Raw genomic sequence first — 22,794 nt, 5'->3', positions numbered from 1 at the left:
GTTTTAAAGACTACCTCCTGACTCTTCTTAAGTGGGTTGTAAACTAGTCTACTACAAATTGGCTTTTTACGATCTGACACTTTTATTGCTTGGCTGTGTTGGTCTAAGATCAGATAAGATCGCACAGCTCCCAGCGTGTCTTTACTTGCAAATATTTTAGAGTATTTAACTGCGTCACAACATGGCGTCGATACATACTTCAAAAGATTCGTTTCAAAAAATTTTCTCTGCATTTCAAAAGTTGTTTGATTCATATGAAAGATTTGGAAAAAAATTGGACTATTTGACATTAAAATATGAAGAAAAAAGTGAGAACGTTGAATGTTTGAATGTTCCTGAAATACAAATGAAGAATGTGAGAAATGAAGTCTCTCAACTTGCTGACACGCAGGGCGTCTGTTTTATCTTGGAGGGAGAAAGAGAAAGGGGGGCAGCCATACAGAAGATTCATCTTAAAAGACAGAGCGCAGGAGGAATGAGAAGCATTAAAGAATCTACACTTTATGAAACATCACTTGCAGAATTTTTAATTCCACCTTTGAGAATTAAAGACAAACTGAAAAGTTTAACAAGCCTGGGACCAAGTTATTATTTCATCAGAGACATCCTGAGCAAAAAGGTGCGAAGATATCCCTGTTTGGACTTGCTTATAAAAACATTTGGTAAATCTGTTCTACGAATGGCAATAGGATTAAGAAGGTTTTGTTATTGGAGAGACATAGGCTGATAGATGGAAGAATACAATTTAAAATTAGCTAAATCTAATTACTTTTATTTGTAATAGATATAGCTGAATAATAATTGATATTGATAGTAATGTATATAATGTGGAGTTGATATGATAAATAATAATTGGATATTAGAAGGGAAGGTTGGAAATATTTTTGGACCATATACAAAGGTTATTAATCACAATAATTGTCTATTATTAAAAAATAAAATAAAATATATACAGTTAAATGTTAACTAATATGGGGAAAATGTTACGATATACGATACAAAGAAGGGAGAATGATAATAAACTACATTGCATGGAAGATGGAATTTTTGGAATTAAATATTATGGATGTTTAGCTAAAACAGGATATGAGGATTTGATGTTAATAGAGGATTTTACAAACAAGTAAATGAAATGTCAGCATGTGGTTATGGATTAAATCTTTGGCATAGTTGAGGATGAAGGATGTTTCAATAACTGTAGTCAACTAAAAGTGGAGGTATAATGATGTCAATATGGTAAACATTTGAGTTAAGATATTTGAATTAATATGAATTAATGGAAGAGATGCACCAAAACATGTTGTAACCAGCTGATATACTTTTTTTTAATAATATATACCTGTGTTCTTTTTTTTGTCTTTTTTTTGGGGGGGGGGTTTCTTTTGTTCTTTTTGTCTTCTTTGGGTTTTTTTCTTTTTTCTTTTTCTGATTTTTTCTTTTCCCACTGGTGTGGTTATGTATTGTTTAAGATTATTATTATTATTATTATTATTATTATTATTATTATTATTATTATTTAATAATAATTATAGTCAAATGAAAATGGATATATGATGATGGTGATATGTATGAATATTTGAGTTAAAATGCTCGAGTTAACATGAATTATGTTTGTTGACTGTGGAAGAGATGCACAAAAGTCTATTTGTAACCAACTGATATACTTTCTATAGCATGTAAAGAAAGATGTTGTATTTGTTTTAAATTAAAAATTAATTTTTTTTTTAATAAAATAAAAAAAAGATCTCGCCCTTGTCATGGTCAGATCACTTCCTGTTGAGGCTTGATTTTCGGAAGCTGCTCCCCCACTGCAAGGAGGTGGAGCCGATTAAATGGTTCCGCCCCAGGCACCTGATGGACCCATTGGGTTTTCAGACGGAGCTTGGGGAGATACCTGACTCCCTTGCCCACAATCCGACTGAGTCTTTGGTCGCTGCCTGGAATATAGCAGCGGCTGAGGCATTAGATCGGATTGTGCCTTTGTGGCCTCTCCATGGCAGTGGATCCAGGAGAGCACCTTGGTTTACCGAGGAACTCCAGGAGATGAAGTGCCAAAAGAGATGCCTAGAGCGACGTTGGAGGGCTAGTAACTCTGAATCCGACCGAACACTACTAAGAGCCTTTAATAGGACTTATCTAGTGGCGATACAAGTGGCAAAATTTTGCCGCTCTTATTGTGTCCGCAGAATCTTGCCCGGCTGCCCTGTTTAGGATAACCCGCTCCCTCCTGAAAGGGAGGGATGTGGGGGAACCCTTACAGGGAAGAGCTGAGGAATTTGCCCAGTTTCTGTCAGACAAAGTCACGCAGATTTGGACGGACCTAGACTCCACTTGGACAGTGCCAGTAAAGATGCCGAAGGAGGGCCTTGATCAAACTTTATGAAGTGAGTTCCAGCTTGTCACTCCTGAGGAAGTGGACAAGGCGATGAGAGCGATAAGTGCCACCACCTGTCTGCTGGACCCATGTCCCTCCTGGTTGGTTTTGACCAGCAGGGAGGTGATACGAGGTTGGCTCCAGAGGATTGTGAACACCTCTCTTCAGGATCTTTCCCACAGCCTTTGAAGGAAGCGATGGTGAGACCCCCTACTTAAGAAGCCTTCTCTGGACCCAGCTGTCCTTAAAAACTATCATCCAGTCTCCAACCTCCCTTTTTTAGGGAAGGTTGTTGAGAAGGTGGTGGCCCTCCAATTCCGACGGACCTTGGACAAAGCGGATTATCTAGATCCCTTTCAGTCTGGCTTCAGGCCTGGTTACTGGACCGAAACCGCTTTGGTCATGCTGACCGATGATCTCTGGCGAGCCAGGGATAGAGGACATTCCTCTATCCTGGTGCTTCTTGACCTCTCAGCGGCCTTCGATACCATCAACCATGGTATCCTTCTGTGGCGGCTAGAAGAGGTGGGAGTGGGAGACACTGTTTTGTGGTGGTTCTCCTCTTACCTCTATGGCAGGTCGCAGTCGATGTTGGTTGGAGGACAATGGTCGACCCCTAGACCCCTTAAATACGGGGTGCTGCAGGACTCGGTCCTGTCCCCCCCTCCTATTTAATATCTACATGAAGCCGCTGGGTGAGATCATTTGCCGGCACAGGATTAAATACCATCAGTATGCGGACGATACCCAGTTGTATCTGTCCGCCCCCTGCCAACTCAGTGAAGCGGTGGAAGTGATGTGCCAATGCCTGGAAGCTGTTAGGGTCTGGATGGGAATGAACAAGCTTGCACTCAACCCTAATAAGACTGAGTGGCTATGGATATTGCCTCCCAAAGATAGTCCAGATACTCCATCTCTAAGCCTGGGGTTTTTTTTTTTTGAAAACTTACACCCCTCAGAGAGGGCCCACAACTTGGGTGTCCTCCTGGACCCACAGCTGACACTAGAACACCATTTGTCAGCTGTGACCAGGGGAGCTTTTGCCCAGGTTCGCCTAGTGCACCAGTTGCGGCCCTACCTGGACCGGGAGGCACTTCAAATGGTCACTCATGCCCTCATCACCTCAAGACTTGACTACCGTAACACGCTCTACATGGGGCTGCCCCTGAAAAGCGTTCGGAGACTACAAATGGTCCAGAATGCAGCCGCATGTGCGATATTGGGTGTACCAAGATACACCCATATTACACCCATCCTCCGCGAGCTGCACTGGCTCCCGATCGGTCTCCGAACGCGCTTCAAGGTCCTGGTTATCACCTTTAAAGCCCTACATGGCTTAGGACCTGGATATCTACGGGACCGTCTCCTGCCACATACCTCCCAGTGTCCGATAAGATCTCACAGGATGGGCCTTCTCCGGGTGCCATCAACTAGACAATGTCATTTGGCGGCCCCTCGGGGGAGGGCCTTCTCTATAGCTGCCCCGGCCATATGGAACAATCTACCCCCAGAGATCCGGACCCTCCCCACTCTCGCGGCCTTCCGAAAGTCTATTAAGACCTGGCTTTTCTGGCAGGCCTGGGGCTGTTGACCTCTTGAATGAGGTCCAGCCCCACTAAGGTTGAGTGCATGTTGTGTCTTTTTAACTTGTCTTGTCTTCTACCTTTTAAACTTTTTAGTATTCTTTTAAATTGTTTTTATGTAAGCCGCCCGGAGTCCTTCGGGATTGGGCAGCATATAAATTTATTAAACATTAAACATTCAAACTTCCCAGAACCAATACAAGGTATAAGTCTTTAACAAAAACAGTCTAAAATATATTTGAAAAGAGAGTAGAAAATTAATAATGTCTTTAAATTGAACTTAGCTCCTCCTTGCTAGGCTAACTCTAAAAAATTTATATCATTCCTGATCTTAATCATAAGCTATCTGGAATTTCTTAGTCCCATATTTATTTTGAGTATAATCAATCTATTTTTTCCAGTCTCGTTTACATCTCTTGTTTGAATAGTCCTTAAGATATGCAGATATTTAGCCATCTCGGCTACATTTGTGTCTTTCAATGTCCATTCTTGGATAGTAGGCAAATCTTCCTTCTTCCAGTATTGCGCCACCAACAGTCTAGCTGCAGTTATTAAGTGCAAAATCAAATTAATCTCTACAGCTGTACAATCAGTAATTATACCTAACAAAAATAACTGGGGGGGTAAACTTTATCCTTTTTTAAAGAATATTTTGCATAATCCACCATATTTTTATCCAAAATGCCTTAACCTTTTTGCAAGTCCACGATATATGAAATATATATGAAAATATGTGGCATCCACAGAATCTCCAGCATTTAGGTTGTAAATTCGGATACATAGAAACCAACTTTTTAGGATCTAAAGCCATCTATAAAACATCTTATAAAAGTTTTCTCTCAGGTTTTGGGCTTTAATTGGGTAAATTTTCTTACCCAAATCCTTTCCCATGTATCCAACATTATTGGTTCTTCAATATTTTGAGCCCACTTTATCATACAGTCTTTAATTAATTCTGTTTCCGAGTCCATCTCTATTAATACATTATATAATCTCTTTATATGCATTGGATTTTGATCTCTTATTTGTTTAAGTAAATTATCCTTGACTTACATAAAACCAATTTTTTGATCCATTTTCCATCTGGCCTGTAGCTGCCCATACTGAAACCATGCTTGGATTACCTTTTCCTCTTTTAATTCATCCAAGAGTTTTAGTTGTAGTACACCTCTTTCTAGGGTAAGAACCTGTCTGTAAGTAATTACATCCTGTTTTTGTACTATATTCATATTTTCTATTGCGTGTCTGGGAATTGCCCACATGGGTATCTTATCATTTAATTTATATTGATATTTTTTCCAGACCCGCAGTAGAACATTCCTTAAAATATGACTTTTAAAATTCTTGTCCACTTTTTTGTTATATAACAGGTAAGCATGCCACCCATATACCAAATCATGCCCCTCGATATTAAGTATTCTATCATTTGTTAAATTAATCCAGTCACTAATCACAGATAAAATTACTGCATCATAATGTAATTTTAAGTTGGGTAATTTCAAACCTCCCCTCTCGTGCGCATCTTGCATTATTTTTAGTTTTACTCTCGGTTTCTTCCCTGCCCATACAAATTTATTAATACCCTTCTGCCATTCTAACAGGTTCACATCTTTTTTAAGTATTGGTAACAATACTTAAAATTTAGATAAAAATTTAGGTAAAATATTTTAAATAAAAATTTAGGTAAAATATTCATTTTCACTGCTGCTATTCTTCCCCGCAAAGATAACTGTAATTTCTCCCATTTTTTCATCTCTGTCTGTATACTATGCCAAAGTGGTTCATAACTGTACTTGTATAGCTTCCCATTTGAGGTTGAAATATGAACTCCTAAATATTTCACCTTTTTAACTATTTCACATCCTGTCATTCCTTCTAGTTCTTCCTTTTGTTTAGTATTCATATTTGTAGCTAATATCTTTGTTTTCCCTAAATTTATTTTAAATCCTGATACTTGACCATATTGATTAATCATATTCATTAAGACCTGCGGTTGGGTTAATATTATAACCAAATCATTCACAAAAGCACGTACTCTATATTCTTGCTGCCTAATCTTAATTCCCTGTAAATCCTCCAAACCCTGTATTTTATTCAACAATAATTCCAAAGTTATGATAAACAATAATGGGGACAAGGGACAACCCTGCCTTGTACCTTTTTCAATTTGAAAAGAATCTGTTAAACTTCCATTAACTATAATTTGAGCTGTTTGCTGTTGATATATTGCTTTAATTGATTGTAAGAAACGTTCTCCTATTTGCATTTTTTGCAATATTTTGAGCAGGAATTGCCAATTAACTTGATCAAAGGCTTTCTCAGCATCTAGAAATATGAGCGCAGCAGGGATTTGGTTATTCTTTCCCAAATATTCTAGCGTATTAACAATTAGTCTAACATTACTTTTCATTTGTCTCCCTTAAATAAAACCTGTTTGATCATTATGAATCAATTGCTGGATAACCAACATTAACCTATTCGTTAATATTTTGGTAAAGATTTTATAATCTACATTAAGTAATGATATAGATCTATAATTTTTTGGTTGAGTAAAATCTTGATCCTCTTTAGGTATCAGGGATATAAAATCTGTCTTCCAAAATGGGGGTACCTTGCCTTCCACTTGAATCTTATTAAATAATTCCTTAAGAGGTTCTACCATTTCTAATTGTAGATTTTTATAATAAACCACCATCAAGCCATCTGTACCCGGTGCTTCCCCTGCCTTTAACTGTTTGATTACCTGTAGAATTTCCCCCGAAGTTATTGGTTGGTTTTCTTTGTCCAGGTATCTATCTATAGCTAGGCCTTGAATTTTATCACTTTTGTACAATCCTATAAAAAATTCACAAAAGACCTTTTGAATCTCATCCTATTGATACACTTCCTTCCCTCTATAGTGTAATTTTGCTACATTACGAGATTTTTGTTTTTTCCTAATCAAATATGCTAACCATCTACCAGATTTATTTGCATTACAGAAAGTGTTATGTTTTGCATATAGCAAATTGGTAGCTGAAATCAGCATATTAAATTGATCTTTTAATAAGGTAATTGCTTCTTTAATCTTTTTATCTCCTGGTTTTAAAATTAACTCTTGCTCTTTCTTCCTAATTTCATCTTCCAGTTTGATTCGCTTTTCCCCCTGTTTACGTCTATGTAATCTATTTAGATTTATCAAAGCTCCTCTCATATACACTTTACTTGCATCCCATACTATTTCCATAGATGTACCCTTATTCATATTAAAAACAAAGAATTCTGCTAACAATTTTTTACATTCATAAATATATTTCTTATATCTAAATAAATTTTCATTCAATCTCTAAGACCTTCTTGCTTGCGTCCCAACTCCCAACTCCATCCAAGCCGGATTATGATCTGATAAGACTCTGGAACATATCTTTGTCTTCTTTACCCTAGAAAGCAAATCATTGGTAGTTAGTATGAAGTCAATCCTAGAAAAGGATTGATGTCTATCAGAAAAGAAGGTAAAATCGTATTCTTCTGTATTTCTTTCTCGCCAAATATCTCTCAGCTCAAAATTGTCTATCATGTCGAAAAAGGACTTAGGTAGTTTTGCTCGCATTTGAATATTTTGCCGAGAAGCCTTCTTATCTTTCTTGGTATCCATAACACCGTTCCAGTCACCCAATAGTATGCAGGACCTATAATCCCAATGTACTTTTTATAAAATCTATCTATTTTTATAAAATCTATCTTGTTGTTGATTGGGAGCATATATTCCCAGTAGCAATATCCTTTTCCCTTCTAATACCAGATCTATTGCAATGTATCTTCCTTGGGAGTCTGCTTCAATTAATTCAGCTCTCATATCCTTCCTTAAATAGATAACTATACCATTTTTCTTCTCTGGAGCAGAAGCTATAAAGTGTTGTCCAAATCTTGTATTAATTAAATATTTTTGATCAGTTGATCTAATGTGAGTTTCTTGCAAGCAAATTATATTATTCTTGAATTGCTTAAGATAGTGATTTATTTTCTTCCTTTTCTGTGGTGAATTTAATCCATTAACGTTCCACGTTAAGAACTTAGTTGTCATCTTTGGCTCCCTGAAGCTTTTTAAGAGCCATCTGGACATCCTGGAATTTAATCTTTGGCCTGGCTCCTCCCACTGCTTCTAGACTGATACCTGTAGCTTCTTGACCGGTGACAGGTGTTTGTTGTAATTGTTGCTTTTTTAATTCTTGGTCCATTTGTCTGGTAATCACACGGGTTTGTCTTTGTTCCTTGGCTCCTTTGTACTTCTGAGAGAGAAAGTTGATCCAACCTTGTTGATACTTGTGTAGTTTGCTGTCTATCCTGTCCTTCTTGTTCTCTTTCTCTGGGTCGAGGCGGGGTGGGATGTCCAGCCTTCAATATGTTATTGTAGAAGTCTCTGGCCTTCCATACTGAATTAAGATGGTATCTTTGCCCCTGATAAATGAGTGCTAGTCTGGCTGGCACATCCCATCTGAACTGAACTGACGATTTTTAAGCTCTTCAACTAAAAAAGCGTAGTCTTTCCTTGATCTCAGCATTTTAGGTGGTATCTCTTTCAAAACAGTCATCTCCTGACCCCCAATTTGAAGCTTAGTTTTATAAGACTCTTGCAATATCGTATTCCTCATGTCTCTTGTAGCAAAGTACACCACAATGTCTCTTGGTAGTTGCTTCTGTCTGGCAAGCCAGGAGTTAACACGATAAACCTTTTCAATTTGCCATTCAAAATTCCCACCTGGCCTTCTCATCAAATTATCAAAGGCTTCTGAGAGAATCTGTTTCAAATTTTCCTGGTTATTTTCACATAAATCTCTTATTCTTAATGCAAATTCCATTTGTCTATACTGTAACATAATAATTTCATTTTCAGCATCTCCAACTTTTTGTTGAACCACTTTCGATGCCAAGTTGATATTAGAATCACTAAGATCTTCAAATCGATCTTCAATTCCAGACACGTATCCTGATAGAGAATTAAAAGCCCCCAAAATATTGTCACTAATCTTCTGATCCCGGGTCACAAGTTCATCAGACAGTTCTTTATAAGCAGTAGATATCTCCTCCTTAATTTTTGTTTCTATCGCAGCTGCATGATTTTTAAAAGCTGCGGCCAATTCTTTCTGAAAAATTTCTTTAGTCAAAGGCTCCCCTGCAGCAGTGTGGGGGAGAGAGTAATGACTGTAATTTTGCAACGGGAGCAGGCGAGCTGCCTGCACTTTTGGAGATATTAGAAGGGGGGAGGAGGGGGGGGACTTTTTGCCTAGAAGCCATTCCAAGTTTAATCTTCTTCAGCCAATTAGTAAGTCTATGCAAGCCGATTGTACAGCAATTGCTGTTTAGTTTAGTGATAAATCACTTCCTTTTCTTTAAATGTTCTAAACTCCGTAGAAATATTTTCAAAGTCCAATCTATGCTACGAAGCTGCTCGGCACCATTTTGTATATCTCTTTAGCAAGTAACTTATCAGAAGGAGTTCTTGTAAAAATGAAGCTAAGGATACATACAATTAGAAGTTCACGAGTAGAGGCTCTGCCAGTTCTGGAATCAGTAAAACAGATTTTATGCTTGTGCTGAGGATGAGTGGATTGCCTTTGTTCTGCAAATAAACACAGAAGAAGTTCTTGGCACAGAGAATATTATGCTGATAGGTGCCCTTCCTCCCTTTCCCAGATTTATGGTCTGGGAAGGTTAGTTGGCATGCTACCCAAGCATAATTAGCTCACCTTCTTCTTCTAAGCCCGAAGAAGAGGTAATCAAGCTGTCAAACGGCTGATGAATTGCTGTTCAGACAGTTTAACACAGCCAAGAATCGGAGCTGTTAAGAACAACAAGCTCCCACAGGCCCCCTCCCACCGGAACAATATGGGTGTGATTTTTGAACCCAAGGAGCCTGAGTGCGAGTGGTCACCCTAGCCCTGGAAGGAGCTGCTGTCAGATGGATGGTGACTTTACATGATGCCGATGCACCAGAACTGAGGGACTTTGATCGGTTCATGATGGCTCTGTGATGACGATTCGAGGACCCCTTTGCAGATCGCAAAGCACGCGACCGCTTTAAAGTTGTGAAGCAGGGACGCCGTCCAGTGGCAGAGTATACTGAAGAATTCCGAGACCTGGCATGTCATGTGAACTGGCTAGAGGATATCCTGTTAAGCTCATTCAACGATGGGCTGAGTGATGAACTCTACAATGCTTGTGTGGCTTGAGGTCCCCCAACCCATCTACATGAGTGGTATCTTATTGCTGAAGAGGCAGAGATCGACATGGCCAGAAATCAGTATCGGGCAGGACGAATGTGGAAGAAATCCCCACCCCAATGGAAACAAGAACATTTTAAACCTCAAATGACAACTTCTCTGAAATCCTTAGTCTGTTTCAAGTGTGGAAAAGAAGGGCACCGAGCTGCAGAATGCCATTCTCAGGCACTAGCTAAGAAACCAGATCACCCATTGGGGGGAAAACCTACGAAACCTGGTCAGCACGGAAAGGAGATGTCCCTGAGGAGCAGGGAGACCGTAGAATTTCCACCCCCTCCCTTCTTTCAGGAGGAAACCTGGCTTCGCAGGAGGAACCATACTCATCTGGAAGCAATCCAGAGAATGAACCACTGGTAAGCAAACCACTTAAACCACTTACCTTGCCCCTGAGACTATTTATCCCCAACTGGGAGAGGGGGATGAAAATCTCAGCTTTAGTGGACTCGGGGTGCATCCGCTGTTTGATCAGCCCAACCCTAGTAAGGAAGTTGAGGATTAATGTAAGGAAACTGAAAAGCCCCATAGCTTTTTGCCAATTAGATGGGTCAATAGCAGGGGGGAGCCAGCTTCATTTATAGTGGTGCCTGGCACAGAATGGACACTAGTTCTGGGTCTTGCATGGCTGAAAAAATGGAACCCCAAAATTAATTGGAAGCAAGGCACCATAAGAGTGCAGATGCACATGACTTTTGCTGAGAATCCAGACAGAGAAACTGAGGGGGCAGAGCACCTAGAAACAGCAATACCTGCTTACACTATGCCAACCCAAGACATACACAAAGAATATAAGGACTTGGCTGAGATTTTTAGTGAAAACTCATCTGATGAGCTTCCACCTCACCGCTCCACTGACTGTGTGATAGAAATCCTACCTGGAGCCAAACTCCCTAAACCCAAGATGTATAGCATGTCTCCAAGGGAGTTGGAAGAATTGAGGGCATTCATTGAAGAAAACCTAGCAAGAGGTTCATTGAACAGCCCGACCAAAAGTTGCAGCCCCAGTGTTGCTTAGAGAGAAAAAAGATGGCTCCAAATGCTTATGTGTTGATTTTAGAAATTTAAATTCAATCAGTGTGGCAAATGTATATCCCCTTCCACTCATGAAGGATATGCTAGCACACTTAGCCAAAGGAAGAATTTTTTCAAAGCTGGATTTAAGGGAGGCTTACTACCATATCATGATTAAGGTGGGAGATCAATGGAAAATGGCATTTAACAACCCCTCTTGGATGCTATCAATTCAAAGTGCTACCATTTGGGCTACAAGGGGTCCCTGCAGTATTTATGCAATTAATAAATGAAGTGTTGCGAGAGCATCTATATAAGGGCTGCATAGTCTATATTGATGACATTTTATTATATTCTGAGACTAAGGCAGAACATATAAAACTAGTCCAGGCGGTTCTGAACAAACTTCGTTCTGCAAAACTTTATGCTAAACTCTTCAAATGCGAATTCCACCAAGAAAAAATTGATTACTTAGGATACTGCATTTCACACCAGGGCATAGAAATTGATCCTTCGAAAGTGCAATTGGTACTTGACTGGGAACCACCCAGAACACGCAAACAGTTGCAAAGCTTCCTGAGATTTGCAAACTTTTACTGGCAGTTTATCCCCGCTTTTGCCCAAATTGCTCTCCCCATCACCAAGCACTTAAAAACGAAGGGGGAGGGAAACCTGAAACTGAAGCACCTTTGAACTGGATAAGCAGCATTTGAAAAACTTAAAAGGCTGTTTTTGGCAGAACGGATCCTAAAGCACCTGGACACAGAGAAACTATTCGTCATACAAGTAGATGCTGGTGATGTGGTGATAGGAGCCGTCTTACTTCAGAAAAATGAGGAAGACCAATTACAACCATGTGCTTACACATCCAAAAAATTGAATGAATCTGAGCAAAGGTGGGCCATCTTTCAATCTGGAGACTTTTCCTAGAAGGGATTAAGATCCCTTTTGAAGTCTGGACGGATCATAAAAATTTAGAAGCCCTAAAGACCCCAAGGAAACTCTCTCCAAAACAAGTACGATGGGCTCAGTACTTTAAAAGGTTTGAACTCACACTCAGATACCTCCGGGGTGGGGGAGGAATTTCCTGGCAGATGCACTATCCAGGAAATGGCAATACAATAGTATGAAGCCAAACGTAATCAAACCCAACATACAAGACAATCAACTAGCTGCTACAGTAACCACCAGATCCCAGGGAAAACGAGACACTCTGGAGGACAATGACACCATCCAAACTTTTAAACGAGCTTTAACCACCGATTAATGGTTTTTGAGCCACAAAGACAGGTGTCTGATGAAAGATAACCTAGCTTGGGTGGGAGGGAAGTTTTATGTTCCAGCCAGCCAAAGACTGTACTTAATGGAAAGGTGCCACGACTGCAAACTAACAGGACACTTTGGTTTTGTAAAAACTTTACATCTAATTAAAAGGTTCTGCGCGTGCGCGGGTTTGGAATGGCGACCGGGCTCTTTCGCTCTGCTCAAACTTGGCGAAAGAGCGCTGGGAAGCCTTCCAAACAGACTGCAAAAAACTTTTGGAAAGGGTCCCTGGAAGAGCTCAAGATCTGCAGGGCCTGAGGAATCCAGATAGCTGGGGGCTAACACTTCGGAGGTTCTTTTTTAGCCCCGCAACGCTTTGCAGCCTTCAACCACCCGGCTGCGTAAGGACGGCGACGCTGACGTTGACGGTCAGCGTTTTTTCTCTTTACCATTCTTGGACGCCTGGATGTTCCTGGTGCTGCCCGCCTGACCCAGTGAGCCCCCTGATGAGATAAGGATTCGTTGTTCATCCTGGCAGCCGTCTCCTGAGCAGCAGAACGGCAGTAGTTGAAACTGGAGGGAAAGCGTGGAGGGAAAGATGGCGATCTTAAACAGCTGATCCGCAGCATTTTTACATCTTGGACGCCTCTTCCCTAGCCAGCCTGCTTGAACTTGTTCGCGCTGAAGGACTGGTGAGCCCTGACGAGCCCTAGTGACTGGTGAGCCTGGAGGGTTTTAACTTTAATCAACTTCTCATTTAAAGAAGGAAGCGTCGGAAGCTTTATTGAGACCTTAAGCTTTGGCTGTGTTTGTTGCCGCCTTAGACGCCCCCCCCCCCTCGGTTCTATCTTGCTCACCCTGCTATTCGTTATCTGCCCCTACGGCTTAGGAAAGACCTGGCCGTTTCGACTGACTGGTGTGCTTGCTAGGGTGGGGAAGAGGACGACCCCCTAACCCCCCTGAACTGAGCCCTGTGTCATTGCGGCCTCCTCCGGACATTGCTCTTTGCCTCCCGCTCCAGCCACTAGGGGAGTAGGATTGTGGCTGAGTTGGTGTGAGAGTAATGGGGGATGGCGACCACGGTGGCAGAGACTGGGCTCCAAAAACATCAGCACTCCCCTCCTCCTCTGCTAAAGTGGCTCAGGCTAGTTCCAAACTTTGGCCCCCTGGATTGGGGCACTTACTCATCGTTAAGGCTGCCATCTATGAATCACTGGACTTTCTACTTTCTACATCTTGCCCTGCCTGCATACGGCCGCCTTATATATCATCCACTTTTGATCTGGCGGCCAAGGACGTCTCCCCAGGACATAGGAGGGGAGAGCAACGGAGTACCTCTCCCCCCCTTTTCACATTGTTACACATCTAACTGCACAATTTTTTAAATAGTATGATGAGTGTATGGGATTGGTTGTGATTGAATGAATGGCCCACTTTTATTATTATATTGTTGTAAATTTCTGTCTTTTAACTCTTACGTGGGGACTGTTTGGGGGAGTGCATGGGTATGTATGATTCGGAGGACCTGCCGGGAGATGCGGGGGCCATGGGGGTGGTTGAGGGGACCAGAGACACGGGAGAGGGTTGGGGTATTACGGTCGTAACAGGGAGGGGCAGATATGGCGGGGACTTTAGGGCAGGCCATTACCGGGGAAGGAGGGTTCGCTACATTACAGAGATCCCTCCTTCCGGCCCTATGAGTCCCACTCCGAGACCAGATGGCGCAAGTAGTCAGGACCCTGGACTCAGGCTGCTGTCGCTAAATGCCAGGTCTGTGGTACATAAAGCTCCTCTCGTCCGGGACTTAATTTTAGACGAGAGGGCAGACCTGGCATGTATTACTGAAACCTGGCTGGGCCCAGAGGGAGGAGTCCCCCTTGTAGAGCTGTGCCTAGAAGGATTTCAGGTGCTGCACCAGCCGAGAGCCCAGGGAAGGGGTGGGGGTGTGGCCATTGTTATCCGGGAGTCGTTAGTTCCTCGTAGGGTCCCTGCTCCGGAGCTCGTCGGGTGTGAGTCTCTGCTGATAAAGTTGGACCTCAAGGGTCAAGTGGGTCTGCTGTTAACGTACCTGCCTCCCAACAGCGTTGCAGCAGCCCTCCCCTCGCTCCTCGAGTCGGTAGCCGAGCTGGCGATTGAGTTCCCTAGGTTGATGGTCCTGGGGGACTTTAATTTGCCGTCGCTCGGTGAAAACTCTGATGGGGCGCAGGAGTTCATGGCTTCCATGACAGCCATGGGCTTGACCCAAGTAATCCGAGGCCCAACCCATTCGGCAGGTCACATGCTCGACCTCGTATTCCTCTCGGAGCAGTGGATTGGTGATCTTGGTCTGAGGGGTAACGACATCATACCCCTGTCGTGGTCAGACCACTTCCTACTGAGGCTCGACTTCCGGAACCCAAACGCCCACTGTAGGGAGGAGGAACCGACCAGGTGGTTCCGCCCCAGGCGACTTATGGAACCGTTAAGGTTCCAGACGGAGCTTGGGGTTATTCCTGATACTTTCGCCCACAGTCCGGTAGAGACTCTGGTTGCTGCTTGGCACTCGGCAGCATCGGAGGCCCTCGACCGGATTGCGCCACTACGGCCCCTCCGAGGCGGCGGATCCCGGAGACCTCCTTGGTTTACCGAGGAACTCCGGGAGATGAAGCGCCGGAGGAGATGCCTAGAGCACCGATGGAGGTCCGATAAGTCCGAATCGAACCGAGCAATGGTAACCACCAGCACCAAGGAATACACCAGGGCACTTAGGGCAGCGAAAAGATCTCACATAGCCACCTTGGTTGCGTCCGCTGAGTCCTGCCCAGCCGCCCTGTTTAGGATAACCCGCTCCCTACTAAATAAGAGGGAAGCGGGGGAACCCTTGCAGGGTAGAGCTGAGGATTATGCCCAATTCTTAGTGGACAAAATTGCTCGGTTTCGGTCGGACTTGGACTCCATCCCTGCAGTTCCAGCCGAGGCACAAGAGGATCAAGTAGACCATCTCTGGGTTGAGTTTCAGGATGTTGCCCCCGGGGATGTGGACAAGGCCATGAGGGCTGTAAGTGCCTCCACCTGTGTACTGGACCCGTGTCCCTCATGGCTGGTTACTAACAGCAGTGGGGTGACACGAGGCTGGATCCAGGCGGTTGTTACCGCCTCTCTTCGGGAGGGGAACTTCCCCGCCGCACTGAAAGTGGCGGTGGTGAGACCCCTCCTAAAGAAGCCATCTCTGGATCCAGCTGTTCTTAATAACTATCGCCCAGTCTCCAACCTTCCCTTCCTTGGGAAGGTTGTTGAGAAGGTGGTGGCCTTCCAGCTCCAGTGGTCCTTGGAGGAAGCAAACTACCTCGACCCCTTCCAGTCAGGCTTCAGACCCGGTTACAGCACAGAAACCGCTTTGGTCGCATTGACCGATGATCTTTGGAGAGCCAGAGATGGAGGACATCCCTCCATCCTGGTTCTCCTTGACCTCTCAGCGGCGTTCGATACCATCGACCATGGTATCCTTCTGCGACGACTGCGGGAGGTGGGAGTGGGAGGCACCGTGTTGCGGTGGTTCTCCTCCTACCTCTCGGACAGGTCGCAGTCGGTGTTAGTGGGGGGGCAGAGATCGTCCCCTAGGCCCCTAACATATGGGGTGCCTCAGGGTTCGGTCTTATCCCCCCTACTATTCAACATCTACATGAAACCGCTGGGAGAGATCATCCGAAGGCACGGGATAAGATACCATCAATATGCGGACGATACCCAGCTGTATCTGTCCGCCCCGTGCCAACTCAATGAAGCGGCAGACGTGATGAACCGAGGCCTTGAGGCCGTTATGGACTGGATGAGGGCTAACAAGCTTGTACTCAACCCAGAAAAGACCGAGTGGCTGTTGTGCTTCTCTCCCAAAGATTCGACCAATATTCCATCACTCAGGCTGGGGGGTCAAATTTTACACCCCTCAGAGAGGGTTCGCAACTTGGGAGTCCTCCTGGATCCACAGCTATCTTTTGACCACCACCTGACGGCTGTGACCAGGGGGGCATTCGCCCAGGTTCGCCTGGTGCGCCAGTTGCGACCCTACCTGAATCGGGAGGCTCTCACAACAGTCACTCGGGCCCTTGTGACCTCTAGGCTGGAATACTGCAATGTGCTCTACATGGGGCTGCCCTTGAAGAGCATCCGGCGACTTCAGCTAGTCCAGAACGCGGCCGCGCGAGTGATTGTGGGTGCACCTCGGTTCACCCACATAACACCTATCCTCCGCGAGCTGCGCTGGCTACCTGTCGATCTCCGGATGCGCTTCAAGGTGCTACTAGTCACCCATAAAGCCCTGCATGGTAGTGGATCTCCGTACTTGAGAGACCGCCTTCTGCCAATCACCTCCCTGCGACCAATTAGATCTCATAGATTGGGCCTCCTCCGAATTCCATCGGCCAGCCAGTGCCGGCTGGTAACCACAAGGAGGAGGGCCTTCTCAGTAGTAGCCCCGACCCTTTGGAACGAGCTCCCCGTGGAGATTCGTACCCTCACCACCGTCCAGGCCTTCCGCACAGCCCTTAAGAACTGGCTAGCCCGTCAGGCCTGGGGACAAAGATAGCCTCCCCTCCCGAATGATGAATGAATGTTGCTTATTATTTTTTACTATATGTGTCTACGTCATTGTTTGTATTCCCCTTCCTGATTTTTATGTGAGCCGCCCTGAGTCCCCTCAGGGAAAAGGGCGGCCTACAAATGTTAATAAACATTCAAACAAACATTCAAACAAACATTCAAAAGGTAATTTTGGTGGCCATCACTAAAAATGGACATAGAGAGCTATGTAACCAACTGTCCAATTTGTGCGGCAGCCAAAAGATGCCAAGGCAAAATGCCAGGACTGTTACAGAAGGTAGCCGAGCCCTCAGCACTCTGGAAGGAGATAGCTATGGATTTTATTGTCGAACTACCAGAAAGCGCAGGGAATAATGTCATTTGGGTTCTAACAGACTTGTTTTCAAAACAGACACATTTTATACCGTGCCAAAAGATCCCAACTGCCAAACGTCTAGCCAAGTTATTCTTTATACACATTTATCGCCTTCATGGAGCCCCACAGAGAATCATCTCCGACAGAGGGGTCCAATTCACCTCAAAATTTTGGGGAGCATTCTTAAACTTACTGGGCACCACCCAAGGACTGAGCTCCAGTCACCATCCGTGCACCAATGGTCAAACTGAAAATCGGAACATGATTCTAAAACAATACCTCCTTGCGACCAATTAGATCGCACAGATTAGGCCTCCTCCGAGTTCCATCTGCCAGTCAGTGTCGACTGGCAACCACACGGAGGAGAGCCTTTTCAGTAGTAGCTCCGACCCTTTGGAACGATCTCCCCGTGGAGATTCGTACCCTCACCACTGTCCAGACCTTCCGCACAGCCCTTAAGACCTGGCTAGCCCGTCAGGCCTGGGGATAAAGATAATCTGTCCCCACCCGAATGATGAATGAATGTTGTTTACTATTTTACTTCTATGTATTGTTTTGTGTTTATTGTCTTGTACCCTCCCTTCCTATTTTATGTAAGCCGCCCTGAGTCCCCTCAGGGAAAAGGGCGGCCTATAAATACTAATAAAATCAAAATCAAAAATCAAATACCTAAGATTTTTCATTAATTTTCAACAGGACAACTGGGTTGATCTTTTACCTTTTGCAGAAGTGGCCTTCAATAATGCTGTGCACTCAAGCTCTGGGTTCACCCCTTTTAGAGTAGCAACAGGCCAGGATTTCAACCCCATGCCTGAACTACCCACAGAGGAACCCACCATCCCCTCACTAAAAGAATGGATAGACAACCTATGAAACACATGGCCAGTGGTTAGATTAGCGTTACAGGGAGCTAGAGAGGCTTTCAAAACTCAAGCTGACAAAAAAAGAGTAGATCCCAAACCCTTTCTTGTTGGAGATAGAGTATACCTATCGACAAAATTCCTGAAATCGTTGCAACCATCAAAGAAATTAGGGCCACATTTCATTGGACATTTTCCGATCACCAAAGTTATCAACCCAGTAACAGTAGAATTACTCCTGCCAAAGACACTCAGGAAAGTCCATCCACTGTTTCACATTAATTTACTCAAACGAGAAGTAATCTCACAACTCAGACCACATGCATCTACACCTCCTGTTCCTATCATGATAGAAGGCGAACAACATTTTGAAATTAAGGAAATCCTGGACTCTAGGACCCACCGGGGGAAAGCCCAATACTTAGTTGCTTGGAAGCATTACCTTCAGCCCAAAATGAATGGGTAGAGAAACACTATGTTAGGGCCCCTGCCCTATTGAAAAAATTTCACTCCCAATACCCTGACAAACTTTGTTAAAATACTATGATGCAATTTCTTTTCCTATTTTTTCACAGGTTAATCTCTCCTTTTTCTAAAGAATGGCAGCATGTCAGATACCTAAAAGTGATACTGCCATTCAATTGGGAGGAGGGGAGCTTCAGAATTAAATCATTAGTTACATCTGAAACAACTGAATTTTACAACTTTACAACTGGTTTCCTGTCACTGGGAGACTGAAGGTCCCAACATCTCTGGAGGGATGTTTATGGTAGCCATGTGGAATATATAACTTTGATGTCTAACTAGTGATAGCCATGGGAACGTGTGCTTTATTAACTCCCAGGGCAGAAGAGTTAAGGAAGCAACTTCACACTTGTGTATTAGTCAGAATCTGCATTCGGAAAAGGGGAGGGCTCATTATCAGCTTAATCCCATTTGCATGGCCTAAAGGTTTACAGATGCTGCTTACTTCTAATGGTTTCCATCCTGTTTGATTAAAGGTTCCTTTTTAAATAATCCGTTTCAAGAGTCTTTACTTTCTCAAGTTAGGAGAGGAGCCATTACACACAGAATGAAAGAAAACAATGAAAAGAAAATGTGCATCCAGAAGAGTGAAACACATATGTCAAACTACCAAAATCTAATAAAAGCTTAACATTCCATGCTAATTTCTGACCTTGGAGTAAAGTCATGTGTTTCATGATTTTTAGAACAGCTGTTTGAAGGAAATTATATGAATATTTGGGGATTGTGCTGTACCAGAGATCAGTCATTGCAATGGAGAAATTGTATTACCTAGGTCCCAATATATGATTGTATTGAGGAGACTCCCCCATTCTTCTTGATCTCACTTGGCACAGAGAAACTATTGGAGGTAGATGCTCTCTTGATATAGCTAGGCCCTATACCATATAGGGCTTTAAAGAAAGTAACCAACACCTGAAATTTGCACTCAAAAGTCAAATGACACCATGTGGAAATTACAAAGCAGGGATAACACATTAGCATAATGTGATGCATCCAGCACTGTCTATGCCATCATGTTCTGGAGTACCTGTACCTCTTGAGTAGATTTCAAAGGTAGCCCCATGTACAGCAGATTGCAGTAATTCACTTGAGAGGTGAAAAGGATATTAGTGATTGCCTGAAAGGTTTCTTGGTGTAGGAAAGTGCACAACTGGAATACTAAAATGAGAGCTATGCTTATTTCTCTTTCAACCGTAACTCTACTTTTATTCCAGCACAAGGGGATTCAAACTAATTCATTTATCATCCAGAGTTTACAGAATTTGAAAATCCATATAAATAAAGGAAATACCTTTTCCATTGTTTCCAGGGTTTTACTCCAGATAAGTAACTCATTTTTTTGCCCTCTAGCTTATTGGCTCCATTCATCATAGAGTCTGATTTCATACTTTTTGGCTTTTATGAATATGGTGTCAATTAAAGTCCAAATCGGTCAAATTTTAAAAGAGCTTAAAAACTGATATGCAGGTTTTTCAAACATCTTAAGGGTAAACGTTTTTTTTTTAGATTTTAAAGTTATTGAGCTCAACTAGTACAGTATTTTCATGGGAAAATGCATCTACAGCAGAATGCTTCTGTTTATTTCGATGGACCATTTTATATCCCTTTTTGATCCTTTGGCAATTTATTTTTCAATCAACCTTTTACAAGAAGATAATGAAAATGAAGAACAAACCTTCATTCCTCGCTGGCCAGAGGAGCCTTTTTCCCCTTTCTCTCCAGGTTCCCCAGATTCTCCCTGTTTTCCAAAATAAGTAAGTCATTACGTGTGAGAAAAAAATAAATGTGACAAACATAAATAGAGGTATGGATAATTCTAAAATAATACATGATGCTACAATCATTTAGTGTCAATATTTTAAATATAAAATCAAGATCAGATATTTGGGAGATATTTTTCCTACTGTTATATTGGTTTATCACTTAATAAGTCCTAAGGTACTGGCTTTATTTTACTATTGATAAATACTCTTAATAGTACACATAATGAACATTAACACTGTTGGTTTACAGCTTAATCTGAATATACTATGAGGTTTGGAGGATTCCTAGCTATGCTGTTTTTACTATTTCAGCTGCTTTTGATGATTGACATGACGTGTAGTTGCCTCTAAGTTAATTAACAGAGGTTCTCCAATCTAGCAAAATAGTTAAACATCAACTGGTCCATTTTCCATCAGTGATGAGAAAAACAGCTCCTGATACTTTATGTCTGAAATTCAGCATTAACAATCTATTAAATCAAATAAACTCTAAATGCCAAAGTGTATGTTTCTTTATGTTTAGAAGTTTGGGGTGTGGGGAATAAATCCTGAAGAATTAAAAAACATTCAGTTTTCCATAATTTGATGTGTTCAACACCATGTTAGGACTCCCATTCCCAACATCTTTGGCTTGATCACATTATATACGCTAGTTGGAATTTGAGAGCGGCAACACTAATTTTATGATATATGATCAATCAGTCTCAGCACATCTGGAAACTATCAAGGGGGAGGGAAAGGCTAATCTACATAATAGGTATACTTTACACTTTATATAGAAAAATTCAGTAACAGAAATTGGAGACCTTACCTTATTCCCTCTGGATCCCAGCTTCCCTTGATTCCCTTTAGGGCCTTCATCTCCAATGCCTCCCTGTAAATAAAACAAATATTGTATCAAATGTTTAATGTTGTTAGAAACTCTCATCTGTGAAGTGAGCAGAATCCCCCTTGAACTTTCATATCTTCTCCATTCTGTTCCCTTCTCAAATTGTGAATGGCAACTCCTAGGTCAACCTTGGGATAACTTTGGCTGGGTTGCCTTCTAATGTTTGCGTCCTCTCCTTTTCAGCTTTTTGTCTCTTTAAGGTACAAGTTTCTTCCTTCCTTCATTTTATATATCAAACACAAGTTCTACCAAATCAAATGCTCTGTAGAAAGTTGCAGGATTGTGCATGCTTCCAAAATATCTCAGGGCTTACATAGGAATAGAACCTCTCTATTGTTTATTAAAGCAAACCATTCCCTCCCCCCCTCCAACTTCCGATTTCTTCATAAGCTTGAAAACCTATTCAGTGAACCAACTCCTTAAACTTCAGCATTTTTTAAACCCATGCAGAAGCCTGGAAAAAAATGAACTGTTTTAATGAGCAACAAAAGCCCTCAACTTATGACCAGTCACTTATGTCCATTTAAGCTTATGATAGACCCCCTCAAAGGTACTTATGACCCAGTTATGAAGTTCCACAGGTCATGTGACCACATGTTGGGTGATTAGTAACTTTCCTGCATTTATGATCATTTACAGTGTCCTACAGTTGTCTGACTACATTTATAATGAAAACTGGCATTTACTTTGAGTTTTTGGGAAAAAAACACCCCTTAGAAACAATGGGTTTGCTTTATAACTGCAGCATTTGTTTTATGACTATTGCAAAAAAGATAATAAAATCAGGTAAGTCAAGTGAGTGACCGGCTTTATGATTATCATCTTTTATGACAATCATAGCCAGGCTCCATTACCGTCATAAATCAAGGGCTACTTGTACAAGATTTGAGATACATTCAAATCCTTTCTGAAGTGTGCACCTAATACCTTTAGCATTTTAGATATAAAAATGTGTTCCCATTAATGATTAGCATACTTTTCAATATTTTTCTGTTGTAAAGAAATAAGGTAGAGTGTGAATGGCTGAAATAGTTTTTTTTCAGCATAAGAATAAAATATAGCTGCATAATTTTAAGTGTTCTAACTATTCCAAATGCAATCTGACATATCTAGGTAGTGGAGAGATTATATAAGTTGTTTTATGCTTTATTTTTCAGATAGCTAGTGCAATATGAATATATGCATGCAATATTTGCATTGGTATTGGCAATGCTGCTGACATTGTATGAGCACAAAATTACAGTACAGGTTTGGTTTGATTGGTTTATTGAACTTTTGCATATCTGTCTAGTTTTTTGTGTGGATGTTCTTATATGCTGTTACTCTTAGCTTC

At 42.2% G+C, this 22,794-nt stretch overlaps 1 protein-coding gene across 1 annotated transcript in view; it reads right to left on the bottom strand.

Moving 5' to 3' along the window:
- Positions 1-22,794, bottom strand: part of LOC116522647 (collagen alpha-6(VI) chain-like) — a 106,930-nt gene that overhangs the window by 21,939 nt on the left and 62,197 nt on the right. The window contains exons 25-26 of the mRNA XM_032237655.1: positions 21,384-21,446; positions 20,485-20,547 (exon numbers count right to left, since the gene is read on the bottom strand). Of these exons, the coding sequence (XP_032093546.1) occupies positions 20,485-20,547; positions 21,384-21,446 (126 nt within the window). The remainder of the gene's footprint in view (positions 1-20,484; positions 20,548-21,383; positions 21,447-22,794) is intronic.

Source organism: Thamnophis elegans, chromosome Z (genome assembly GCF_009769535.1).
Source record: "Thamnophis elegans isolate rThaEle1 chromosome Z, rThaEle1.pri, whole genome shotgun sequence".
Lineage (NCBI taxonomy): Eukaryota > Metazoa > Chordata > Lepidosauria > Squamata > Colubridae > Thamnophis > Thamnophis elegans.
This window is presented reverse-complemented; position numbering and strand designations above follow the sequence as displayed.